Source organism: Stegastes partitus, unplaced genomic scaffold (assembly GCF_000690725.1).
Source record: "Stegastes partitus isolate 25-593 unplaced genomic scaffold, Stegastes_partitus-1.0.2 Scaffold108, whole genome shotgun sequence".
Lineage (NCBI taxonomy): Eukaryota > Metazoa > Chordata > Actinopteri > Pomacentridae > Stegastes > Stegastes partitus.
The window spans coordinates 291,769-314,055 of NW_007577839.1; the positions used below are offsets into that span (position 1 = coordinate 291,769).

The 22,287-nt window shown below is 41.0% G+C and overlaps 1 protein-coding gene across 2 annotated transcripts; it reads left to right on the plus strand.

The window, feature by feature from the left end:
• Positions 1 to 278: 278 nt before the first annotated feature.
• Positions 279 to 12,177, plus strand: LOC103354448 (dystroglycan-like). 2 transcript variants are annotated; one of them, XM_008277820.1, is made up of 3 exons: positions 279 to 528; positions 6,424 to 6,990; positions 8,259 to 12,177. In XM_008277820.1, the coding sequence occupies exons 2-3, from the start codon at positions 6,568 to 6,570 to the stop codon at positions 10,566 to 10,568; spliced, it is 2,733 nt and encodes a 910-aa protein (XP_008276042.1). In that variant the 5' UTR covers positions 279 to 528; positions 6,424 to 6,567; the 3' UTR covers positions 10,569 to 12,177. The 2 variants fall into 2 exon arrangements, with proteins under 2 accessions (XP_008276042.1, XP_008276043.1); XM_008277821.1 differs by lacking the exon at positions 279 to 528 and adding an exon at positions 3,828 to 3,843.
• The last annotated feature ends 10,110 nt before the right edge of the window (positions 12,178 to 22,287 follow it).

Consider the following 22,287-nt stretch of genomic DNA (forward strand, 5'->3'; position numbering starts at 1 on the left):
ACACAAAAGGTCCTCCAGCCTTTGACTTGTCTTCATATCAGTCAGTTCAAGACTAAATAACTGCCTCACTCAAGGTTGGAATATTAAACGTGCTGTGATGCGTGTTCACCATCACTAAGCATGTTGCTGTGTAACTCCAACTAACTGTCGGCGCGCCGCATCTAAACACCTAATTTTCGTTTTATGTATTCACCTGCATGTCTCCAAATAAAAGGGAGGCGGAGTCACGCTGGTACACACGATCGGCCTCAACCTGTAGACCTGTGTGCGAGGAGGACAGAGCGAGGCAGCCAGGGAGGGGTAGCCGCCGACATAATTATAACACAGAGCTGTGAACTATCCGTACACTGGCCGAACCGGAGCGATATCCGTCCCCTTGTCCGTGTTCTCAGGTGTCCCGCTCGCCACACGCCGCGCCGCCGAGGGATAAGCGCATGTTTAATGGCATTTGGGAAGTCTCCGCGGCGCTCTCCGGCTGGAAGAAGAGACGTTACGGCGCGAGTTAGCTAACGTTAGCTCGCTAACAAGGTCAGTTTGAATTTTGGGTTGTGTCGCTCTTTCGGGAAAAGCGCCATTAAAAATGCCACCCCCGTCATGTCTGCTAACCGGACTCGTTAACAGAGTAAGCACGGACTCTCCGTTCGCTGTCAGGACAGGTAAAGGAGCTATATTTGTCACCAGCTCACTCTCTTGGCGCTAGCTTGTTAGTTAGCCCCCCCATCGGTGGCTATCACTGCTCCTCATTCGACTTTGGTGTTAGAAAGTGAGCTGATTCACGTTAAGGAGGCGATTGCCGTGCAGCAAGTTTTTTCTTTTTTCTTTTTTTGTCGGTAACGGCATCATTAGTGCAGCCCGACTGGGATAAGGTTAGCTGTGTTATTTTGTGAAAGCTAGGCATTTGTGTGCTGGATGCCTCAGCAGCAGCAGCAGCAGCAGCTCGCTGCTCGTTTCCGCCTAGAATAAAACAGGTGCACCTCTGCGTTAGCGATAGATGGATGCAGGATAGCACTAAGCGCAGCCAGTTGCTGCATTTGCCGTTTTTGTTTTTTTGCGCAGTTTTGGGGAGTAATATTCCAATTAAGATGGAGTTTACCTAGTGTAGGCTGCTAAATGATTTATCAAGGTTGAACGTCGTAGGCGGCGTTGTCATTTACAAAGGCCTCGTCTACTGAGTCCAGCAGAAACGGGGCAGCTGAAACGGGCCCGGCAGCTAACGTTTAGTTAGTTAGCTAAAGCTAGCGGTGAGATAGTAACTGGCTACTGGGACACATCTTCCTGCTAATACTTACCATACCATTTGATCAAGATGGCAAATGCGGGGTTTTTATTTAAACACAAAACTGCAGTTGTCATCGGCCACAGGATCTGTGTGGTTGCTGGTGTTACATTGAGAAGGGACGGTTTAGTCTGATTTACTATTAACGCTGAATGGATTGAATATTCCAGCACATTTTAACGTGACAGTGGCCCAGTGGGTTTGCTCCGACCTTGTTTTGTCATGTAACGTGTTGAAACGTTTGTGCCTGGTAACCTCGCAGTCAGAAGCAGTTGTAGGAAAATCAACCGATCACAGGGAAACTGGGTAATTTTCAGATGAAAAGATATTTACTCGGGGCTGTGATTGTTTTACACTTGAAACTTTACTCTTGCTTCGCTCTTGAGAGAGCCCTGAATTCATAAAAAACACACAAAATGATTTGTCGGCTGCCAGCACAGTGTTTTGACAGCATACAGTAGTTTTCCTGTAGCGTTAAACGAGTTGCTCTCAGGTCACCATGCCAGGTTAGACTTTCACTCAGCCAAGGCCGATTTAGTGTTTTCACTCTGCATATTTCATTACTTTGTTGAACAGAGTGGAGGGCAACACAAGGGAAACATCCAACTGCAAAGCAAGCTTGTCTTGTGGATATGTTTGTTATTCAGCTCATGCACTATCTAGAGGCTGCTGGATGTGGTATGTCAATTCAATTGGCCCTGAGTGCCACTGTGCATCGGAGCCCTAATTATTTTTGATGTTTTTCAAGTTTTAACTACTGTTGAACTGCAGACTGCATGGATACCATGGTTGTAAAACGGTTTCATCCCCCCGGTAGCACAGGCTCGGTGTGAAATGGGAAGAAATCACCCACACTCAAGCTTGTGTCATCGCACTGTTTACCATACATAAAGAGGTCTTATGACAGAAACAGTTAGACTTTGATGAAAGTTTAGCATGTATGCAGCGGTAAAATGAATAAATTGTATTCCTAACTCCTCCACATGTCATGATGCTGTTGCAAAGAAGTTATTGTGGTGATAAGTATGTTGCACAATTATCCCTTCTATGAGCAATGTGAAAAGTCATCATGGCAGGTTCTATTTTTCAAGAAATAGGCTTTGTATGCTTGTGCTAAAGAACATGTAAAGTATTTTCTTTTAAAGCTTATGCCCTAGGGTTTTAAGGACAATCCTCTCAACAACAGACAACATGGCTTCATCTGCTCTCTTTTGTTAAAGCCATGTTTTGATTGTCGGGCTTTTCCTCAAATGACACATCCTCATTACTGTTACGGTTTACTCATCTTAACCACATCCCATTATGCACATGTTTCATCTTAATTTAGTTTTGTTCTCCATTGAAGCAGCATGTTAGAACACTGCAAATCAACATATTAAAATGCTTCATATTTCTTAATGAGACGTTGTTTGACTTGAATTTTGAATTACACACACACTGAGAAATGAGAACGTGATAAAATCTAGGCCACATTGTGAAGAGCTTACTTTGATGCTCAGATGTTGCTTTTTTTTTCTTCTTCTTCTTGTGTGTGGCAACAGCCTGGGGTGAGGTGTAGTGTTCATTCTGAATTAAATTAAGCTTATGGGTAAAAACCTATTTTCATGTTAATTTTTGTGTTTTACATTTAAACACAAACTGATACACGAATCCAAAAACATATTTTGCATCTTTACACTCGGCTTACGTGTTGTACGCTATTGAAGATGCAGCCATTGAGTATTCTTGCATGAACATGTGTCTTAAGGAGAGCGCTTCATGTTTTGTTTTCTTTTTTTGGTCCAAGAGTCAGACGAGGGCTGGGGGAGGAAGATATGGAGTATAAATCCCACAGCACTGACTCAGTAGATAAAAATCCCAGATAAGGTGCATGTGTCAACCTTGTTAATGGGTTAGGTGAGATGTGTCTCTGCGCACTCTGTTTATTTGTGAGTAGGTGGCAAATGTCAAATTAGGCAGACGCATATCCATTGCGTCTAATGTTTCAGAGTGACTTTTTTCCCCTTGTATATCTTGTGTCTGAGATGTTCTTTCTCTAATATGTCTTTCTGGCATTTTGAACTACATGCATGATGGCAGAGGGTACAGGAGCCCTGTGGATTTGAACTGATTATGTTATAGTTGTCCCAGCAGGCTTTCTAGTCATAACAGTCCACTACTGGGCCAGAAACACTACATACTATTTCTGCAGTAGATATTAATCATTGTGATTTATCATAGAAGTGGAATACAGAGATTACACAGTATAGTTTTTGTCTTGCACACATTAGCCCACATGTTTTGTTAGTCACTACCAGTACATGTTCTTCTGACGCAACAGATTTTCTCAGCAAACTCCAGAAACCAACTGTAGCTGCCTTTAGTATGTAGGTTTATATGCAGTGATGAATCATTTTTAAAAGAGAAACAGTGGGTTGGCCTGTCTCAATAGCCTTGGCTGAGCTGAACTACTATAGAGATACTGACGTCTTACAATTATATGATGAGGTCTGGATAATGTGCAGTTATTATATGAGGGAGTGAAGGAGGAGGACTATACTTGGAAGTGGCAGAAGTAGCCGTTTGTGGTAAGATTTTTTTGACAGCTTAACAGAAGACTGAATATTGACATGTCACAGCTGATTTAAGCTACACAATTCACAGCAATGCGAAAAAATTGCTTTTTGCTGGCTTTTCTAAAGACTGGGTTATCTTTGCTATAAATAAGAATTAAGTGACTAAACATTCAATATGTGTCAGCACAACTTGAATTATAAAGGCGACGCACATTTTGTTCAAGCACTGTTTTGTCAACTTCATAAGATTCAAGCCTCGCAGGCCAACGTTTTGAGTGACATTCAAAAATTTATTTAACTTATTCTTGTCTTTTGCAACGTGATCTGAGCACAAATGCTTTATTATTACAAATAAAGGTTGTTAAAACCCCAGACGAAGGTGCAAGTTAAGGGATGTTTTAATAAGTCTTAATCTTTTCTTTCCTTTTTTTTCTTCTTTAAAAAAAAAATAAAAATAATTGAACACCAATTTGAGCTACTGGATAAAGGTTTGCATATATTCTGCAGGATAAACCGTTTTAGTTCCATAGATGTTCTGATCACTCCCACCTGCAACAATCTTTTCTATTGAAAGTCTTTCAACAGTTAGAATCCAGTCCAGTTTAAATAATCCCTGTTAACATACACACATTTCCAACAAGCCTTGCTAATAGGTTTTAAGTTCACACTGTAGGAACCAAAAGTGAATAAAAATGCTACTGATTTTTCAGATGCTTGATGCAATTTCCCATTAGACTCGAGATAAACCAGATGTTTGGATGTCAGAGCAGCAGTAATAGTGTTAATACTGGAATTGGAATGGTCATTTCTCCTAATGTTGTTCAGGTTTAAACAAAATCTATGTAATTGATTGTCTGAGTGATGTTAAATGGCTAAGAGACAGAGCGAGTAAGTGAGTGCGAACTAAACTAATCTGCAGCTTTGATTTATTGGGTATTGCATTTGGAAGCATACAGTTTACTGGTAGACCATGCAGTTTCGTGCATGGTTGATTTCGTTAATGACTACCTCTCATTATGTTCGCTAAATGTAATGGCTTATTCCCGAATTAAACTGAGCCTCTCTTCCCACCTATGTAAAGTAAATACACGTATATTTTGTGAATGATTTGTGTTGGTTCCAGTGAGATCCACTCTTATACGCGTTAATTGAAATGCCATAAAACATTCTTATAAGGACTGTTTGTGTGTAAATTGGATTTCATGGCATGGAATGAACCAAATGTTTGGCTCGTGAATGTATATTTTGGAGTTTAAAGCGGCAATATTTTGGAGTCTATCACTTGACGTCACAGTTTTGTGCCAGTCAGGCATTAGGATTCCAGGCAAATGGCTGACCCTCCTCTGCCCGTTTGAGTGCTACAGGATTGGGGTTGGCTAGGTCAGCACAATGGAGACTCTAATACCAACCCCCAGGGCACCTAATTAAAACTTACAACCAAGAAAAACAACCTTTGACTCTGATGCATCTCCTGAGAATTGCTATTACTCAAAATGCCATGACAGAGAAGCAAGGATCAGTAGGCGATCAGTGTTTTTTTTTTTTTTTTCTTTTTCTTTTCAAACCATGGTTAAAGTAAAAGTGTCTTCAGAATAGAAAATTTGAAAATGTATTTTGTACTGTTTACACAAATAACCCTAATATTAGGTTTTATTTCATTTAAATAGAAGCACTTTACCATTCTGTAGTTAGCATTGATTTTGTCCTTTCCAAATAATACCTTAGTTTCAAATTGTAGTGGAAAGACAAATACTGTCTGAAATCATCCACTACTCCCTGTATGCTGTTTTACTGCTCAATGGTTTACTCAGTAGTGAGCCATAAAGTCAGAAAATGTATCAAAACAATGATTTGTATAACTTAAAAGTAATGATCAATTTGTGTCATCACTGACAGGTTTAGTGTTGCCCGCCTGCTATTTGAATATGTATGAAATGAGGTGAATTACATTGTGGGGATGTTAGAAAAGTGAATTGATTGATTTTCAGATGTGTACTGCATTAATTTGTGTGTGTTAATTGTGCAGTTGCACCATGTATTTTATGAGTGATGTCATTATATACAAATTTTTGGTTGACTTTTTTTTAAAACTTTGAGGACAGCAGACAAAGGGAATCATCTCGACTTTATTGTGTTGATTGCTGAGCATTGGCCTTGTCAAGAAAATACAGTGAAACATTGAAAATGACTTGTTAAACATGATACTGCCGGCACTTTCATTGGTGTCAAATGACATATGAATGAATAAATAAATGAGTAACCTTAGAATGGACATATCAATAAATAAAGTGGTAAATAACAGTAAAAATTACACACTATATAATTAATGTAGGAGTGATTTTTTTGTTTGTAGGAAGGTGCCCAACATAAACTCCTTTTAAACTGAAATATATGCATAATACAGTTTTAGCATGTAATGGGTAAACTATGTTTGTGGTGTTGTACGTGTGTGTTGAAATCACAGAAGGCAACTGGGTATCTGCAGCAAATACCATGTAAGCGGTAATGCTGCTTGTATATTTGCACTGGTGTTTTGATGTATGTTTGCCGCTTTGTCACACTCATGTTTGCTCTTTTTGCTTTCTCATTTAGCGGGCTGACATGGCTGTCTAAAAGACTGCCAGAGATCTCTTCATGGATCACAGAGGACGACACACAGAAATCGCTGCATTTGTGAGCATAGCCAATCACTAGGGAATCTGACCCACAAGCATATTATCAGACTGACTTCAGTGCATGTGGCCTCTTCAGTTGTTCATAGACATCTGTTGGGCAGCCCAAAGGCCTTTTGCTATGCACTATAAACGGAGAGACATGAGCTGTGGGGATGCTGCGAGGAGCAGGCTTCTTTCGTGCAGGACTATCCCTCTGGTAATGGGGCTTCTGGTGACCCTGGCCCAGGGCACTGTGCCAGAACAGCAAGGGACAGTGGTGGAGATGATATCTGTGGAACTAGAGGCTTCCATGCAGTCCTCTGTTCTCTCAGAGCTCCAGGCTGCAGCATCTTCAGTTGGTGAAGGGCCGCCTACAGCTGTCCCAGATTTCTCTGCAAAGAATGGGGGCGTACACACCGGCATCCCTGACTCCTCAGCAATCGTGGGCCAGGTGTTTCAGTTGAAAGTTCCACCAGGACCCACCCATGCAGGCTGCAGTGTCCATGTAAGTACACGGAAGATTTGACATAACGAAAACAATAAAATAAATGTAGTCTTGATGTTATGTGACATCTATTCTAATCTCTCATATCATAAAATGAGTTTGTCTTTATTGTTTTACTGATGGAAATGACTCGGAGTATATATCCTATTGAATTTATCATGTAAGCATTTAGCAATTCTTCTTTTTACTTGGAAGGTTTCTTTTCTTGTTGAGATGACCACACCTTGGATATTTTCATTACTGTGTGATTTTTAAAAAGGAAAAAAAAAAAAACTTCTTAATCTGGATGTTGTTGTGGACCAAAAATCTGAAAGCTGAACTTTATGAACCTCACCTTTTTATGTTTACAATTTATATTGCAAAGTATTGTGTTTTGATCTTGGTCTATAATAAAAGTATAGGTAAACATAACTGCAGTGAAATCTTGAAGATGAAGTGTCACTGAAGATGTGTGTAATACAAAAGCATTGCTACATGTTATATTGTTCCGTCTTCAGTGAACTACAATAGCCACTTGGCCCAAAGAATTTTGTTCTGTCACTTTAGAAATACATAATATATAGTGTTTGTGACCACAGTTTTGATCACTGTATCACTGCTGATTGAAGCTGACTGTGTTACAATTTGTACCAGTCAGACTTATGAATGAGATGGGATTATTATTGGCTCAATTGGTGATGCAGAATGATATCCTGTCATACAGTAATAACTCAAAATGATGAGTGATGACTCACACAGTTGTTATTATGAATAGAAGCACACTCTGCTTCCTGTTCATATTTGGCAAGATTTGATCAACTGAATGGAATAGAGGGAGTGAGGGTTGGGGGTTAGTGAAAGCATTTCTGCTTTTACCCAGGATGGTTCAGTTTTGCATTAGTTTTAATTCAGTGTAGTTTATGTTGATCCCGTTTCACTGGCAGCTTGCTCCATATAAAACAACTGAAAACAGGGTTATATGTATGATAGTTGATTCACTGTTTTTTGCAAATAAAACCAATTTTCTCCTCGTTACTACATCAGAAAGGCGTTTGTGTGATTTATAGAATATAATTTAAGCTGCTACTCAGACTAACTAATTAATTTTTAGGCATCACCGAGGTCCTAGTGGCTTTTCTTAGTCATTTGTGTCATTTGTAACTACTTTTGATTTGGATCAATCACTTAATGAGAGCTGGTAATGACTTTTTGGATTTTTGTACTTAACTTTTATCTCATAATTATTCCTGTAGTATAAAACACTAATGGTTTCTGTTTCCCTCCTGTAGCTTACTGAGATGGGAAAGGAGACTTTACCCTCTTGGCTATACTGGGACAAAGAAAGCTGCGTTTTAAAAGGTTTGGCTCTGGAGCAAGATAAAGGTGTGTATCATATCTTGGTGTCAGGCGAGGAGATAATTGAGAAGACTGGCAGCCAAGTGTTCCCCAGTACAGTCTTCTCGATTGAAGTATACCCAGAAGAACGGGCAGACACTGAGCCAGCCCTGCTCACTCTCCAGTCTGATATCAGTGGCCTGCAGCCTTTCACCTGTGGCTCTGAGGAGCCTGTCACTGTCCTCACTGTCATTTTGGATGCTGACTTGACAAAGATGGTTGCTGAACAGAGGGTGAATTTACTGGGCATTATGGGAAAATTCTCACATGTGCCCCTGGAGCACATGAGGGTAGTTCCTGTTGTCAACAACCGCTTATTTGACATGTCTGCTTTCATGGCTGGACCAGGAAATGCTAAGAAGGTGGTAGAGAATGGGGCCCTGCTGTCATGGAAAGTTGGATGTGCCCTTGACCAGGGCAGCATCCCTGACATTAGTAGTGTTCAATCCTCAGCAAAGGATGGGACCATGTCAGCCAGACTGGGATACCCAGTTGTTGGCTGGCACATTGTCAACAAAAAGCCCCATGGAGTGAAACGGGTCAGGCGGCAGTTGTACAACACTCCTACTCCCGTGCCCTCCCTGCTTCCTCCAACTATCCACCAAGAGCCCTATTCACGCGTGATTCCCACCCCAACTTCACCCTCTATTGCCCCAGCAACAGACATCTCTGCTCCCCCTGTCCGAGGCCCTTTACCTCTTCCAGTGAAGCCAACAATGAGGGTCAGAGATCAGATAGCCCACACACCTGTTTATGGACCTCCTCAGCCCACCAAAGTTCTAGGAACTACAAGCACCATCCCTATTCAGCCTACAATGACTCGGCCTACATTTGTGGAGGCCACTGCTTTGCCAACGCCTCCAAGCACCACCAAAAAACCCAAAACCCCTGCCACAAAGAAACCCAGGAAACCCAAAACCTCTACTCCATCTCCCCGAGAACCGAAGTCCACCACTGCTAAACCACCCAGGCGCACAACTCCTCTTTCTTTGGCTCCAGACTTAAATCAGAACCCAGAGATCCGCAACCCCATTGATCAGGTGACCGCATGGGTTGGTACATACTTTGAGGTTAAGATTGCGTCTGATGCGTTCTATGACCGAGAGGACGGTACAACTGACAAGCTGCGCTTGACTTTAAAGAAAACCCCCAAAGAAGCAGTGAGTGAAACATCGTGGATCCAGTTCAACAGCACTATTCAGCTCTTGTACGGCCTTCCAGAGGAACAGCATGAGGGGAATCATGAGTACTTCATGTTGGCTACCGATAAGGGTGGAAAGAGCATCATGGATGCTTTCGAGGTACGAGTCAACCGTTGGTCCACTAATGATAAGCCATCAGCTGTGTTTGCTGCTCGTTTTCATGGTGACCCCAAAACTTTAAGCAATGATGTCCATAAGAAGATTCTTTTGACTAAAAAGCTGGCTTACGCCCTTGGTGATCGGAACAGCAGCACAGTGACCCTAAGGAGCATCACTAAGGGCTCCATTGTTGTGGAATGGACCAATAACAGTCTACAGCAGAGCCCTTGTCCAAAGGACCAGATCACAATTCTTAGCAACAGGATCTCTGATCCCCAAGGGACACCTAAACTGGCCTTCATCAAAGCCATGGAGCCTGAATTCAAACCTTTCAACATCTCAATTCGTGGTACCAACAAATGCCAGAGCTACACGTTTATCCCACCAGGAGAGGTGTCCATGCCTGTTCTTCCTACAGCTACACCGTCACCTGGAACAGGTCGAAGGAGCAGTGATGACGTTTACCTGCACACGGTCATTCCTGCTGTCGTGGTAGCAGCCCTGCTGCTCATAGCTGGGATCATTGCTATGGTCTGCTACCGCAAGAAACGCAAAGGGAAGATGACAATAGAGGAGCAGGCCACTTTCATCAAGAAGGGAGTACCTATAATTTTTGCAGATGAATTAGATGATTCCAAGTCACCCCCATCCTCCAGCATCCCTCTTATCCTTCAGGAGGAAAAGCCCCCACTTCCTCCTCCAGAGTACCCGAACATGGCTGGTCCTCACAGTACCCTGCTTAACCAGGATCTACTGGAGGAGTATTCGGTTTATCAAGATGATGATCCTAATGCTCCGCCTTACCAGCCTCCACCACCATTTACTGTTCCCATTGAGGGCAAAGGCTCTCGCCCCAAGAACATGACCTCTTACAGGTCACCACCTCCCTATGTGCCTCCCTAACGCACACTGGAGCTTTCAGTTTGGAAAGCAGGTGCAATGTAGGGATGCTTGTCGAAAACTACTACAGGAGTAATTTTACATGTGTTCAATGAAATGGCTTTGACTTTGTAGAGGAGCAGGCAACCATACCCATATATTTGACCATCATGGATAAGACACTGTATTGTACAATTCTACGACTGGCACAGGGCAAATGGATGGAGAACAGTTTGTAATTCCAGCACTCCTTTTTTTTTTTTTTTTGTCCTTCAGATCTGCTTTTGACTTCTTGCATATTCTTTTTTGTCTGTTTTTGCCAAGAGGAGTCAATTTTATCTTCAATGATGTACTATTTCTATTGTATAGAAAATAATAAAGAATCAGGAAAGACTGAAGCCCACAGGGCCTTTGAGCAGATGTCACCATGACAACAGACTTGAGGCTCTCCCTCACAATGTTAATCTTTATGAGTTCTATATCACTCTTATCTGTCCTTCGGCTAGGTTTACTAAGATTTTGCACCTGTTATTTCTAGAGGGGAATGAAATACAAAACACTAAACTGAAAGCATGAAACATTTTATTTACATAAAAATCAGTTTGTTTCTTAGACATTGACCTTTCTCTGTTCTCGTCTATGCTTTGCTCCCTCTCGACAATAACATGCAAACCTTGCACTTATGCAAATTCTTGTTAAACCTTGCACTATGTGTCTTGCGCAGAATTGAAAGCATTAAGCGGTAGTCCAATAAGGAGAGAAAACAATTATTTTGTATCCTTGGTCTCACCACATGAGAGAGATTCCTCTGGTACTTGATCACATTACACTGATCACGCCTGTTGTAGATGTAGCCTAATTAAGTTACAAAACAAATGATGATTTTTTTATTTTATTTTATTTTGTTAATGTGTGCCACTGAACCTGCCTGTGAGATGGTTTTGCTGTTGCCAAGGTGATGTCTGTGGTCACAAAGCAAACCTTGTGGGGTTGCTACAACGATGACGAAGGGGCCATTGGAATGCTGTGATTCACAGCAGGGTGAGAATTGGCGACTTAGCCAATGAGATGGATCCACTGTCTTATATTCAGTTGGTTTTATTGGTGTGAGGGGTGGGTGGGCTTAGAGTACTGTATTATCACTGCTCTGCCTGTAGGTGTTGCACTGTTATGTTAAGTGCACTGCCTGTTGTCAGTTCAGATGAGGCATGGGGACAAGGGGATGTACATAATTGTGTGCCTGTGAAATTAAACAACTCCATAATGTTAGTGTTTTATCAGTAAACCTAGTTGGGAAAGGGAGGGCCAGAGTGGAAAATGATTTTATTTTTTAATTGTATGTCTAGATTTATGATCACAATCATAAAAAAATGAAAAAAAAAAACAACTTTATAGTTTGTGAGGGTATAAAAGAACGTTTACTTGCCCATCACAAAAAAATAAAGCATTATCTCAATATGATGGGGAACAAAGAAACCACGACAATATGTGAATTATGTACATTTCATATCTGATATCACCATAAGAAAAAATGGTTAAAAATCTAATGTTTTTACTGAGTTTTTGATACAGTCTTAAACTTGTTTTATGAAAATATATTAATAAAATGTAATACTATTTGTAAAGCCTCAAATTGGTGTATAGTCTTTTTTTATTCTAGAAAACGGAAGTGGAATAAACATGTTTTCAGTGGAGGTGTTTGTGTGGAAAGGTTTAATAAAGGGCTGATAAAACTTCTCAGATGAATTGGCATGCAAAATACAGTGTGTTGGTACAGTATATTAACGTGTTTGAAGCTGTGATGGCTTTGTTATAAATCAAAATGTAATATGCAAACTTTGAAATATGGTTGTTTTGGAGTGGAAAAAGTAAGCTTGAAATATCTCACTCCCCACTGTGCTTTTTGAATGTATTATGCCGTCTCATATATGAATTACAGTAGAGTTCGATGTAGTGTAGACTTGCAGTATGGTGTCACATTCTTGACAGAGTTTACACAAGCAGGCTACAATTTGCCCTAATGGCTGGCTGGGTTTGGCTATACCATGAGCTATGCTCTCTTTGTTGTAATAAACCAAATACACAGTGGGCAGCCCCTGTGAGACAGTGTGATATTTTAAGAGAAGTGCTCTCTTTCTGCGGCATTTAGGTGGGCAGTTTTTCTTTTTTTTTTGGCTCTGTGCTCCTACATCTCTTCGAGAAGTATCAATAACAATGACTAATAGATGCTCTCAGATTCTTTTAGTATAGAGCTTCTGTTATGATGGCTTATTCTGGAAAGGTCAACAACAGTTTCATTGGTTGCTGACATGTTGCAGACCCACACTGCTCTTACAAAGGTATATTTTCAAATTACAATGCAGGATATTTTGATTTGTTCTTGTATAGTCGTAAAATGGAATTTGTGTAACTGCTGTGAGAGCTTATAAATATAACTTTGGCAACAACATTCCTCATTTTGTAGCTTTAAAGGGCATTTAAAAACCTAACACGTGTGCTAATGTGTTACTTAAGTCTATTCAAAAGCACTGTTACGCTGTGGACTCATCTTCCAGAGCATGGCTTAATGCCTAGAGAGAAAGGTCTGTCTTATTTTTAGCACTGACATATAGCCATAACATCATATATAGCAGTCATGTGTCTGCAGTAGCTGTAGCTTTATGTAGAGTGCTTCTACATAATCTCAAGAACTACTTTTTTTTGTTTCTTTGTTGTCAGCGCTTTAATTATGTTATCTACCTTACTCTCATTTGCTTAGTGTTTGTTATTATAACACATAATTGATAATTATGAGGTGGGTTATGTTGCAAATTGAAGGTAATAATCATTTATCAGGTAGCCAACAACCGTCTCACTGTGGGCGACTGACTCATTTACGGGAAATATTAGCGACGCTGCACTTAAAAACAGTTTCCCACAAACACTGACCGTGTGATTAAATACAGCATGTATTGTTTATATATATACAGACTGAAGTGGTGACATTTCGCCTCTTGTTGCATAAATATCAGACATGACTTTGGAATTTTAATTGCTATGGAACACAAACAACATACACAATGACAAATAATGGCAGCTGGCACAAATGAAGCATAACGGGAAGTACTTTAAGACGCTATTTGAGAAGAAGGAATCTAATTTGCATATATTAAATTTGGTCTTATCTGATTGTAATACTGAAATTCTTTTTTAACATGGAAGACGGTGCTTTGGTGAGAACTTTCTGCTATTATTTGTCATAATGTTATCTCCCAGGCAGTCCTCATCACAAAGGTTGCAGATCCCTCTGAGTCGAGTCGAGGCTTTTATATTTTCAGTGACGTGTCTGTTCGACGCTGCCAGAGAGCCTCTTATTAGGACGTGACTGAGCTGCTGACCAGTGAGTGACAGGAATCAAGTATTTCAGTGTTTTCATTTAAGCAGCTGACAGCAGCTCTATGGAACTGAGGTTTTTGAGAGGCAGAATGACACATTCAGTTGTGTGTGCTGTCCTCTCGCAGTGACCTCCTGTAGACTTTTAAAAACATGACATTTTAAAACATGGAGCGTGTTTGGTAAAATGACATAAATACAATTAGAAAGTTTCAGTGTTTTGCAAAAGTTCAGTGGGAAGTGAAACCAAGGAACAGCTTGTTTTGCAAAATTCACAACTTCCTGTAGCACATCTGTTGTATGTAGGGCTCTTCCTGTTAATAATCTACGCAAAGGACGACCTAACTGCTGTAACTGGGTAGCTTGAATCTACAAATGGAGATGATCTGATCAATAGTAGCAGCCAGTCGTGCAAGTGGGCATCAAAATGTGGAGAGGAGGCTATTTTATGCCATGCCAGTCTCACTTCGTCAGCCTCCCTTCTGTGCTAATTAATAATATATTAGGAATGAAAGTATAATGTATGTGATGAAAAATGTATACACTAATGAAAACCTATAAGTAGCACTGACCTTTCAGTTGTTGATGTGTCTGGTGCACTGTGCTCGACAACCTGCCGTTGTGGTTGCTTTGCAGCTCTGCAGACGAAACCACAAGTCTGATGTGTTTGCAATAGTTCACAAAACGCTAGACAACACGCAGGTGGGTACAGATGTTTTTTCTGTATGATCGTATGACATTGCTTCACAGATTTCTGCACATCCACATTTATTGTTAATGCAACACCAGCTGTATCTTTATTTTAAACGCTGGCAGAACTCTAATTGAAGTTAATGTTTTGTAAGTGCATTTATAATTACTGGGGTCACAGGAAATTGTAATTCAAATCATAGCTATGCCAGGCCGGGTTCTCATTGCAGACAGGAGGGTAATTACGTATTACCACTGCACGGTATTATTGACACAAACTTTTCTCTTGATTAAAAAGAGAAACTATTCAGTCATTGTATGTGCCCTGGTGCTTGAGGAGGCGGTAAGGTGATCTGCTGCTTAGCAGGAAAATATCAGAGAGGGCATGATGGTGGGCAGCACCATACGATACGGACAACTCGCTAATAGGCCTCATTAGATGCCCAAAGCCCAAGAAATGCAGCACTCTTTCCCAACAGACTGAAAGCACAATAAAGAAAAAAAAAAAAAAGAACACTAATAATGATGTGGGATAATTGGCAGGGAAACAAGGGGGTGCATATTTCAGATTTTATTATAGGCGGTCTCAAAGTCTTTTGCATAATGCTGTATTAGATCATACAGAATGTGCTGAGACAGTACAGTAGAGCTGTACCTACACAGAGAGACACCACTTCAGTCTTTACGTTACGGGCATGCTCAGATCTCTCTCTCTTTTTTTTTTTTTTTTAGAAATGAATGAAAGGCAGACAGCAATTTAAATAATGTCATAATCCTACAGGTGAAAGTTATTTTATAAAAACACCACTGAACTAATCACAACTGTCACTTAATCCATCCATCCATTATCTATACACCGCTTAATCCTCACTAGGGTCACGGGGGGCTGGAGTCTATCCCAGCTGACTTAGGGTGAAGGCAGGGGACACCCTGGACAGGTCACCAGTCTATCACAGGGCTACACTTAGAGACAGACAACCAAGCACACTCACATTCACACCTACGGACAATTTGGAATCACTAATTAAACTCAACATGTTTTTGGACTGTGTGGGAGGAAGCTGGAGAACCCAGAGAGAACCCATGGAGAACATGCAAACTCAACGCAGAAAGATCCCGGTGCGACCTTCTTGCTGCGAAGCAACAGTGGTACCAACTGTTACTGCTACTACCTTGTTTCTTAATGTGACCCATTTTAGACAAATATATCTCCGTGAAGGGCTGCAGGGTGGCGCAGTTGGTAGCACTGTTGCCTCGCAGCAAGAAGGTCGCCGGTTCGCGGGCACCGGAGTCTTTCTGCATGGAGTTTGCATGTTCTCCCTGTGCAGCATGGGTTCTCTCCGGGTTCTCCGGCTTCCTCCCACAAAGTCCAAAAACATGTTGAGGTTAATTGGTGATTCTAAATTGTCCGTAGGTGTGAATGCGAGTGTGCTTGGTTGTCTGTCTCTAAGTGTAGCCCTGTGATAGGCTGGTGACCTGTCCAGGGTGTCCCCTGCCTTCACCCTAAGTCGGCTGGGATAGGCTCCAGCCCCCCCGTGACCCTAGTGAGGATTAAGCGGTGTATAGATAATGGATGGATATCTCCGTGAAATTATTCTTATAAGCTAAAGTGAAAAAAAGGGAGGAAAAATGCATTAATAATATCCACATTTTAAATGATGCTAACATATCACGGACCAGCTTAGCATTGGCCAGTTGAGCACTGCCATACAGATGTGTGGAGAGACAAGAGTTAACCAGAAGTCAACAGTGTGTGTGTCAAAACAATTTATGGTAAAACAGAGTTGATATTGATGCTGTGGCAGAAATGTATTTTCTCTCAGTTTTAAATACTTTATGCACCTGGCTAGCAAACAGCTAATTACCTCGTTTATGTCAGGTAGACAGACTGCTGCTTTCAGTTATTGACTGATTGTGTCGTTTTGATCAACCCAGTGCCTGATTTTTTTTTCTTTTTTCATCAGAGAGATGAGCTACAATGGTAAGTAAGAATAACACAATATTCTATAGTTAATACACTCGAGCAGTTTGGATTATTTCATGGATATAGCTGAGGCTTTAGACACTAAATGTGCACTGAGTCTGAGCAGTTTTGTGGTAGTACTTTCATGATTCTTGTCTTTTATGTAAAAAACAAAAATCATTTATTGGTAATGTGATATAAAATATATTCTCATGGGTACACATGGTTTAATTAGTTTAATTTTCTTTTTTAAAACCATCAATACAGTGTGTTGCATGTGTGAACTGATGCAATGCAGTGTTAAAAAAAATAAAATAAAATGCTGGAGGTATTTAAATTTTTTTTTTTTATTAGACAGTCTGTTTATTATATTTGCATGTTCAAACAGTTTCGATTGTTTCACCTTCCTCAAATGCAGGTTTTTATTTTTAACAGTCCATTAAAATGTTGCAGAATAACAAGAGTGAGGTGTGGGTGGAGGTATAGCACATAGTGGTTGTTATGTTTATTTTTTGATTCTAAATGCATTGTCTTCCTAAAGACATGTATGTATGTGTATGCAGAACTAAAAATCCAGATGATGAAGTCACGTCCTCATCTCAGGCCGCATCTTTTCCCCCGATCAGCAATGGCTCCAGCGCCATCTTGTGAAAGAATGAAGTAAGTCCATTTAAATGCCTTTTAAACGCTGACACATTGAGCTCCCTCGCCCTGAGCGCTCAACGAGAAGTCTGCTCAGAACCGCATTTTGTCATCTGTCTGTACTGGTTGTACAGATCGTGGATTTTGACACAGGCTGGTGAGATTCCAAGTGTTCGAGGCACAGAACAAAACACAGGAAAGACAGATATGGCTGCAGTATCAATAGATGGCAGTAGCATCACACCATGGCAAAGGTACTGAATAATGCCCTTTGCGTGAGATCATCATAGCTTTAATAGACAAATAACAAGTAGCCTTTAGCTGTTGAAAATCAAATACAAAGGCTGCAATTATCATTTATCAGATTCTGCATGCATAGGCAACAAGATTCTATTATAAGATGTTTGTGTTTATTTCAGCCCATTACCTTCCAGAGAGAGCTACCATAAAAAACAACATGTGAATCAGTGAAGGTGTCACTGATGCATGTGCTGTTTATTAAACAGCGCGTCAGCAAAGAAGTGATCCTCACTTAATTCCCCTGATAATAAAAAATGTGTCGGCTCTCTCTTAAGTCACACTCATAATTAGAAAGTGAGATAAGTTAGAACAACTGTGAGACTCCATCATTCAGTCACAGATTTAGAAAGTGTAGAGTAATTGCATTTCGCTTCTTATCTCATAAATTGGATCCATTCCAGAGCTGGTGTGGAAATCCTCGTCTTCAGTCATGGAAGGAGCCCATCTGGGCGGAAGCTGTGGATTTTCAGAGGCATGACAAAGCTAAGAAGTTGGGAGAGTTTTCACAAGCAACTAGGGTAAAAAAAGAAAACATGACAGATTTTGCCTTGCACTAACGTTAATGGAGTGAGCAGCGTCATAAGCCGAGGCTTACTGCAGAGGCTGAGGGCAGAAGAAAACACTTGTCATGTGAGAGAGGTCATTAGAAACGTTTACATGGCTGTGCGTTTGTGAGTACAGAAAAAAAGATCAGCGCTGACGTTAGGTTAAACCCCCACCCACCCTGTAATGTCATGTTGAACCAACCTCCGCCTCAGTTGCAGAGATCACAGCTGAAACAACGTGTTGTTTTTGCTCTAAATTATACACAACACAGCAGCAGGATCACTTTCTTTATGCACCATGCAGCACATTTCTCTCTGCGGAAACTCTCTGCCCTCTGTCATTATATGTAGTCCAGACAACACAACAGCATCTCAAAATAAAACATGAGGGTTGCACAGTGTGTGGCTGCTATACACCATTTCTACCTTTTACAGACATTGTGTGATGTGTCAGGCTCATGTTAGCACAGGATGTTTGTGCAGAGCTTTGGTCTCTACATCATGTGGGCTCCCTGCTGGCCTGATGGCCAGATGGGTCAGTGACTGTGTAGTTGGGGCTTGGAGGGCCCCTTCTGTTCTCTGTAAGGGTCCACTCATGGGACTGAAACCCCAGAGAATAGAATTATAGAAGCTTGATCACAAGGTAGAGGGATTGCAAGCTGAGCAGAGACCTTCTCCCACATATGTATTCAGTGTGCGCACGAACCCTGCACAGGTACGTTTAAGAATATACAATGTGTCACGCGTGGCGGAGCGAACATGTTTGTGTGTGCACATGTGCTGGCATGTGTGTTATATTACACTCTCCTGGAGGAGACGGATCTGTCAGAGGGCATAGTGTTTTACCGATTAACAGAAAAATTAACAAAAGAAAACGGGCTTTTTATTTAATAAGCTCGGAGCAAACCTGATCTTTTATCATTCCAGACAAGCTGTTCGAGAGGGTAACATTACTGAAGTGATATTTTTCTTGCCATGTCATGTGGAAATTTAGTCAAGTCATCTTCAACTGCTATTGCAGTCCATTAACTCCATTGTGAAGATACATAATTGATGCAGCCGTTGGGTAGAGTTTAATCAAATGGAGAGTTCTCCACACTCCACCGCCAACTGAAAAATGAGACACACAATCTTCAGCGATGTAGTTTGTGAGGTAAGACTATAATTCACACTTTGAATTGATTTATAATCATTTGACTGTGCACCTCCCTCACAATGCCCAAAGCAATACTTGTAGTTTTTAAGCTTTTAAAGGTGGATTCGTGTGAAGGATTTATGAGCCAGAATTAGAATCAGTTTTAAAAAGAAAGACTAAATAAAAGCACCACACCAGACAGCTGTTTTTACTAATCTACTCCCAAACAAAAAGTGTGGTATGTGATTTATTCTCTGTACCTTTTGGGTTTTCAGTTTCATTTCATCTTTGTTTGATGTGGATTTCTATCACTCTTTCCCAACTATTCATTTGCATTTCAGTATTTTGTTTCTCTTTAGGCATTTATTTTTCTTTGAAATAACAGTGATCTGTGTGGGATGTGGAAATTCACTGTTTATGCCATGCTCCTTGAAAGCAAGGGCTTAGCTCTCTAGTTAAATTTCACAGCCAGCCAGCACTTATCTCTGTCAACTCCTGTTTAAGCCAGAGATGATCTTCCTTGGTTTAAATGCTGCTGGCTTTTTGTTTGTCCCTGAACCTGAGCTGTGATTCAATAGTAAAAAAAAAAAAAAAAAAAAAAAAAAATGTGCTACTTTATTTTCAACAAGTACAAGCTTCCAAAAGTGAGTTGAATCTTTCATGCAGCTGAGGCAGAACAAATATGCAACATATTCACAAGATGTATGCCAGCTCTCGTACATCTTTTATCCATGAATGCATTTTTATGACAGGGGAAATTGGGGAAAAGCGGCAGATTAGTGCACCTACTCAGCTGCGAATTCTGAAGTGCATTCGTCTCACTCAACCATCTTAATAACACAGCAGTCAATTAAATCCATGAAGTCAGATATGTAATTTTCAAATAATCATTAACTGGAATTAGAAGTTTGGATATCGAAGTGATGCGAGGGGAAAGACGGAGAGGAAGGCAGCCAGAGAGGTATAACAGTCATTACGATCGAGGCAACACGTACTAAATCCCACAGCCAAAGATGAGTGAAGATAAAGGAGGTGACTGAGCTAATTGTGTACTGTCAGAATCCATATCTCTAACGACTGTCAAATGAGCAAATTTCAAATGCATTCTCTCCACCCACTCAACTCCCCCCCAAGGGGTAAAAGTGGTGAGAGAGCGAGAGAGAGGAATAAATACCAGGAGACACTAATGTGATGAGAATGATGCCTGGTCTCTTCCGCTGATTAAAAATGCAATAATGCTGTGACAAACACACACACACACACACACACAAATGCACACACTGTGCCGTCTAAGCGGGGTAATGGGTAGCTCTGTGGACCTAGAGATAAGAAATGGCAACCAGTGACCCCAGACTAATTTAGTCACTGTATCTTCCCCTGCATCACTCTTGCAAAAAACAAACAAACACTGCTTTCGCTGTGGAGTCACGAAATTTCCTCATGAACTTCCTTCAGATGATAATTAGTGGCTATGAGAAGATGTGGATGTTATGATTCATGTCTAACCAGTAGCTATCTTACTGTACCACTAATTATAAAATCTTAGTGTCACTGTGTGCTGGTAACAGCAAACCAGCCTGGTTTCTTGAGAACACAAGAAATGCAGGGGAAGGAAAACATGGTGGTGAACAAAGGGCTGTTATAAGGAGATTTGGAGTGCAAGACGCATCAGGGGGAAGAAAAAAAAAAGAGTGAAGAGTGTCTTTATCCACCGTATGTTATATCAGGCTTCAGTTGGTCACTGACGGGAAGCAGATAAGGTTTCACTCAGGCTGGAGTTGGATAATTGGACATTTATGGAGAGATAGGAGAGCCCAGGGCCCAGGAGCCATGAAACAGAGCTAATCTAGACTCAGCATCAGTAAATTGTCTGTGAAAGAGCGCATCAGGAGTTCTGACAAGATAAAGAAGGCTTTCCTCAAAGGCGGAGCTGGACCAAAGTGACACGAAAACTCAGATAGAAGAACGTCTGAGCCTTTGGTGCCTGGATTTTTACATGTCACATGAGGCAGTGCACTGAAATGCACATTTCACAGAGCAGCTGTGTCACCTTGTCATCCAAATTGGGTCATGCAGCCTTGTAATTCTTAGACAGTAAGGACAGTTTTGACAACTTTGTGACTAGAAAAGCTCTTTAAGAGTTAGAACTGTTGGCAAGCCTGTGTACATTTTTTAAAGAGCCTATAAATTCTATTGTTCCACGCCTAATAATCTGCAACTGACACGCCTTAAAGTTTGCAACATTTAAGTCCTCCTGTTGGAGTGTGCCTTGCTCTGAGTCCAGCATGATTAGTTCCCTTCCTTTGATGTTTTTCCCATTTGATTCTCCCAGGAAACTGCTGCCTTCAGAACAGGTGCATACTGAGCAGGTGGGCCCTTACGTAGGAGCCTTGAGAGTTTGGTGCTGGAGTAGTCCATGCCTCATTCTATTTTCGGTAGGTGAAAACCATTCCTGGCCATGCCTTGCTTTAAAAAAAAAAAAGAATTTGTTTTCTGTGTTTCAAAGATCTCAAAGTTTTTGCTTTATATCACAATCAGAGAGGCCATTCCTTGAGCTGTTTAGTGTTTCTTTTCTTTTTTGCTGAGCTACAAATCTAAACTCTGTTCAGCCCCCACTGATTACTTGCACACAGACACTGACACAGGCAATTAATTTGGTGGGGGAGAGGCTAGTCTTAATTGGGTATAAGTGGGATTTTTCTTGGCTGTGTGCAACAGAAAATGACAGACTGTGCGTATGAGAAGTAAAGACCATCTGGTCCCACAGGAGCTGAGAGAGATGCCAGACAAATGGAAAGAGAAACAACAGAAAACCAGTGTGGGTAAGGATATCATTCCCTCTCTCTCTCTCTCTCTCTCTGAATCGCACACTCACAAAAGAGGAATCGTCATCTCTTGGTCATATATCACTTGTCCACGTAACAGCCTAGAGGGAGACGCTTACCGGCTGAAGAAACAGAAGTCTCTCATGCGCGGCCTATTCATGTTTTTATATAATAATCAATATTGAAAATAGTAACATTGTGCTTGTAGGCAGGAATAAAGAGCTGTTAGCCTGTAAAGGCTTGGTCATCAGCAGGACAAATTGATGTGACA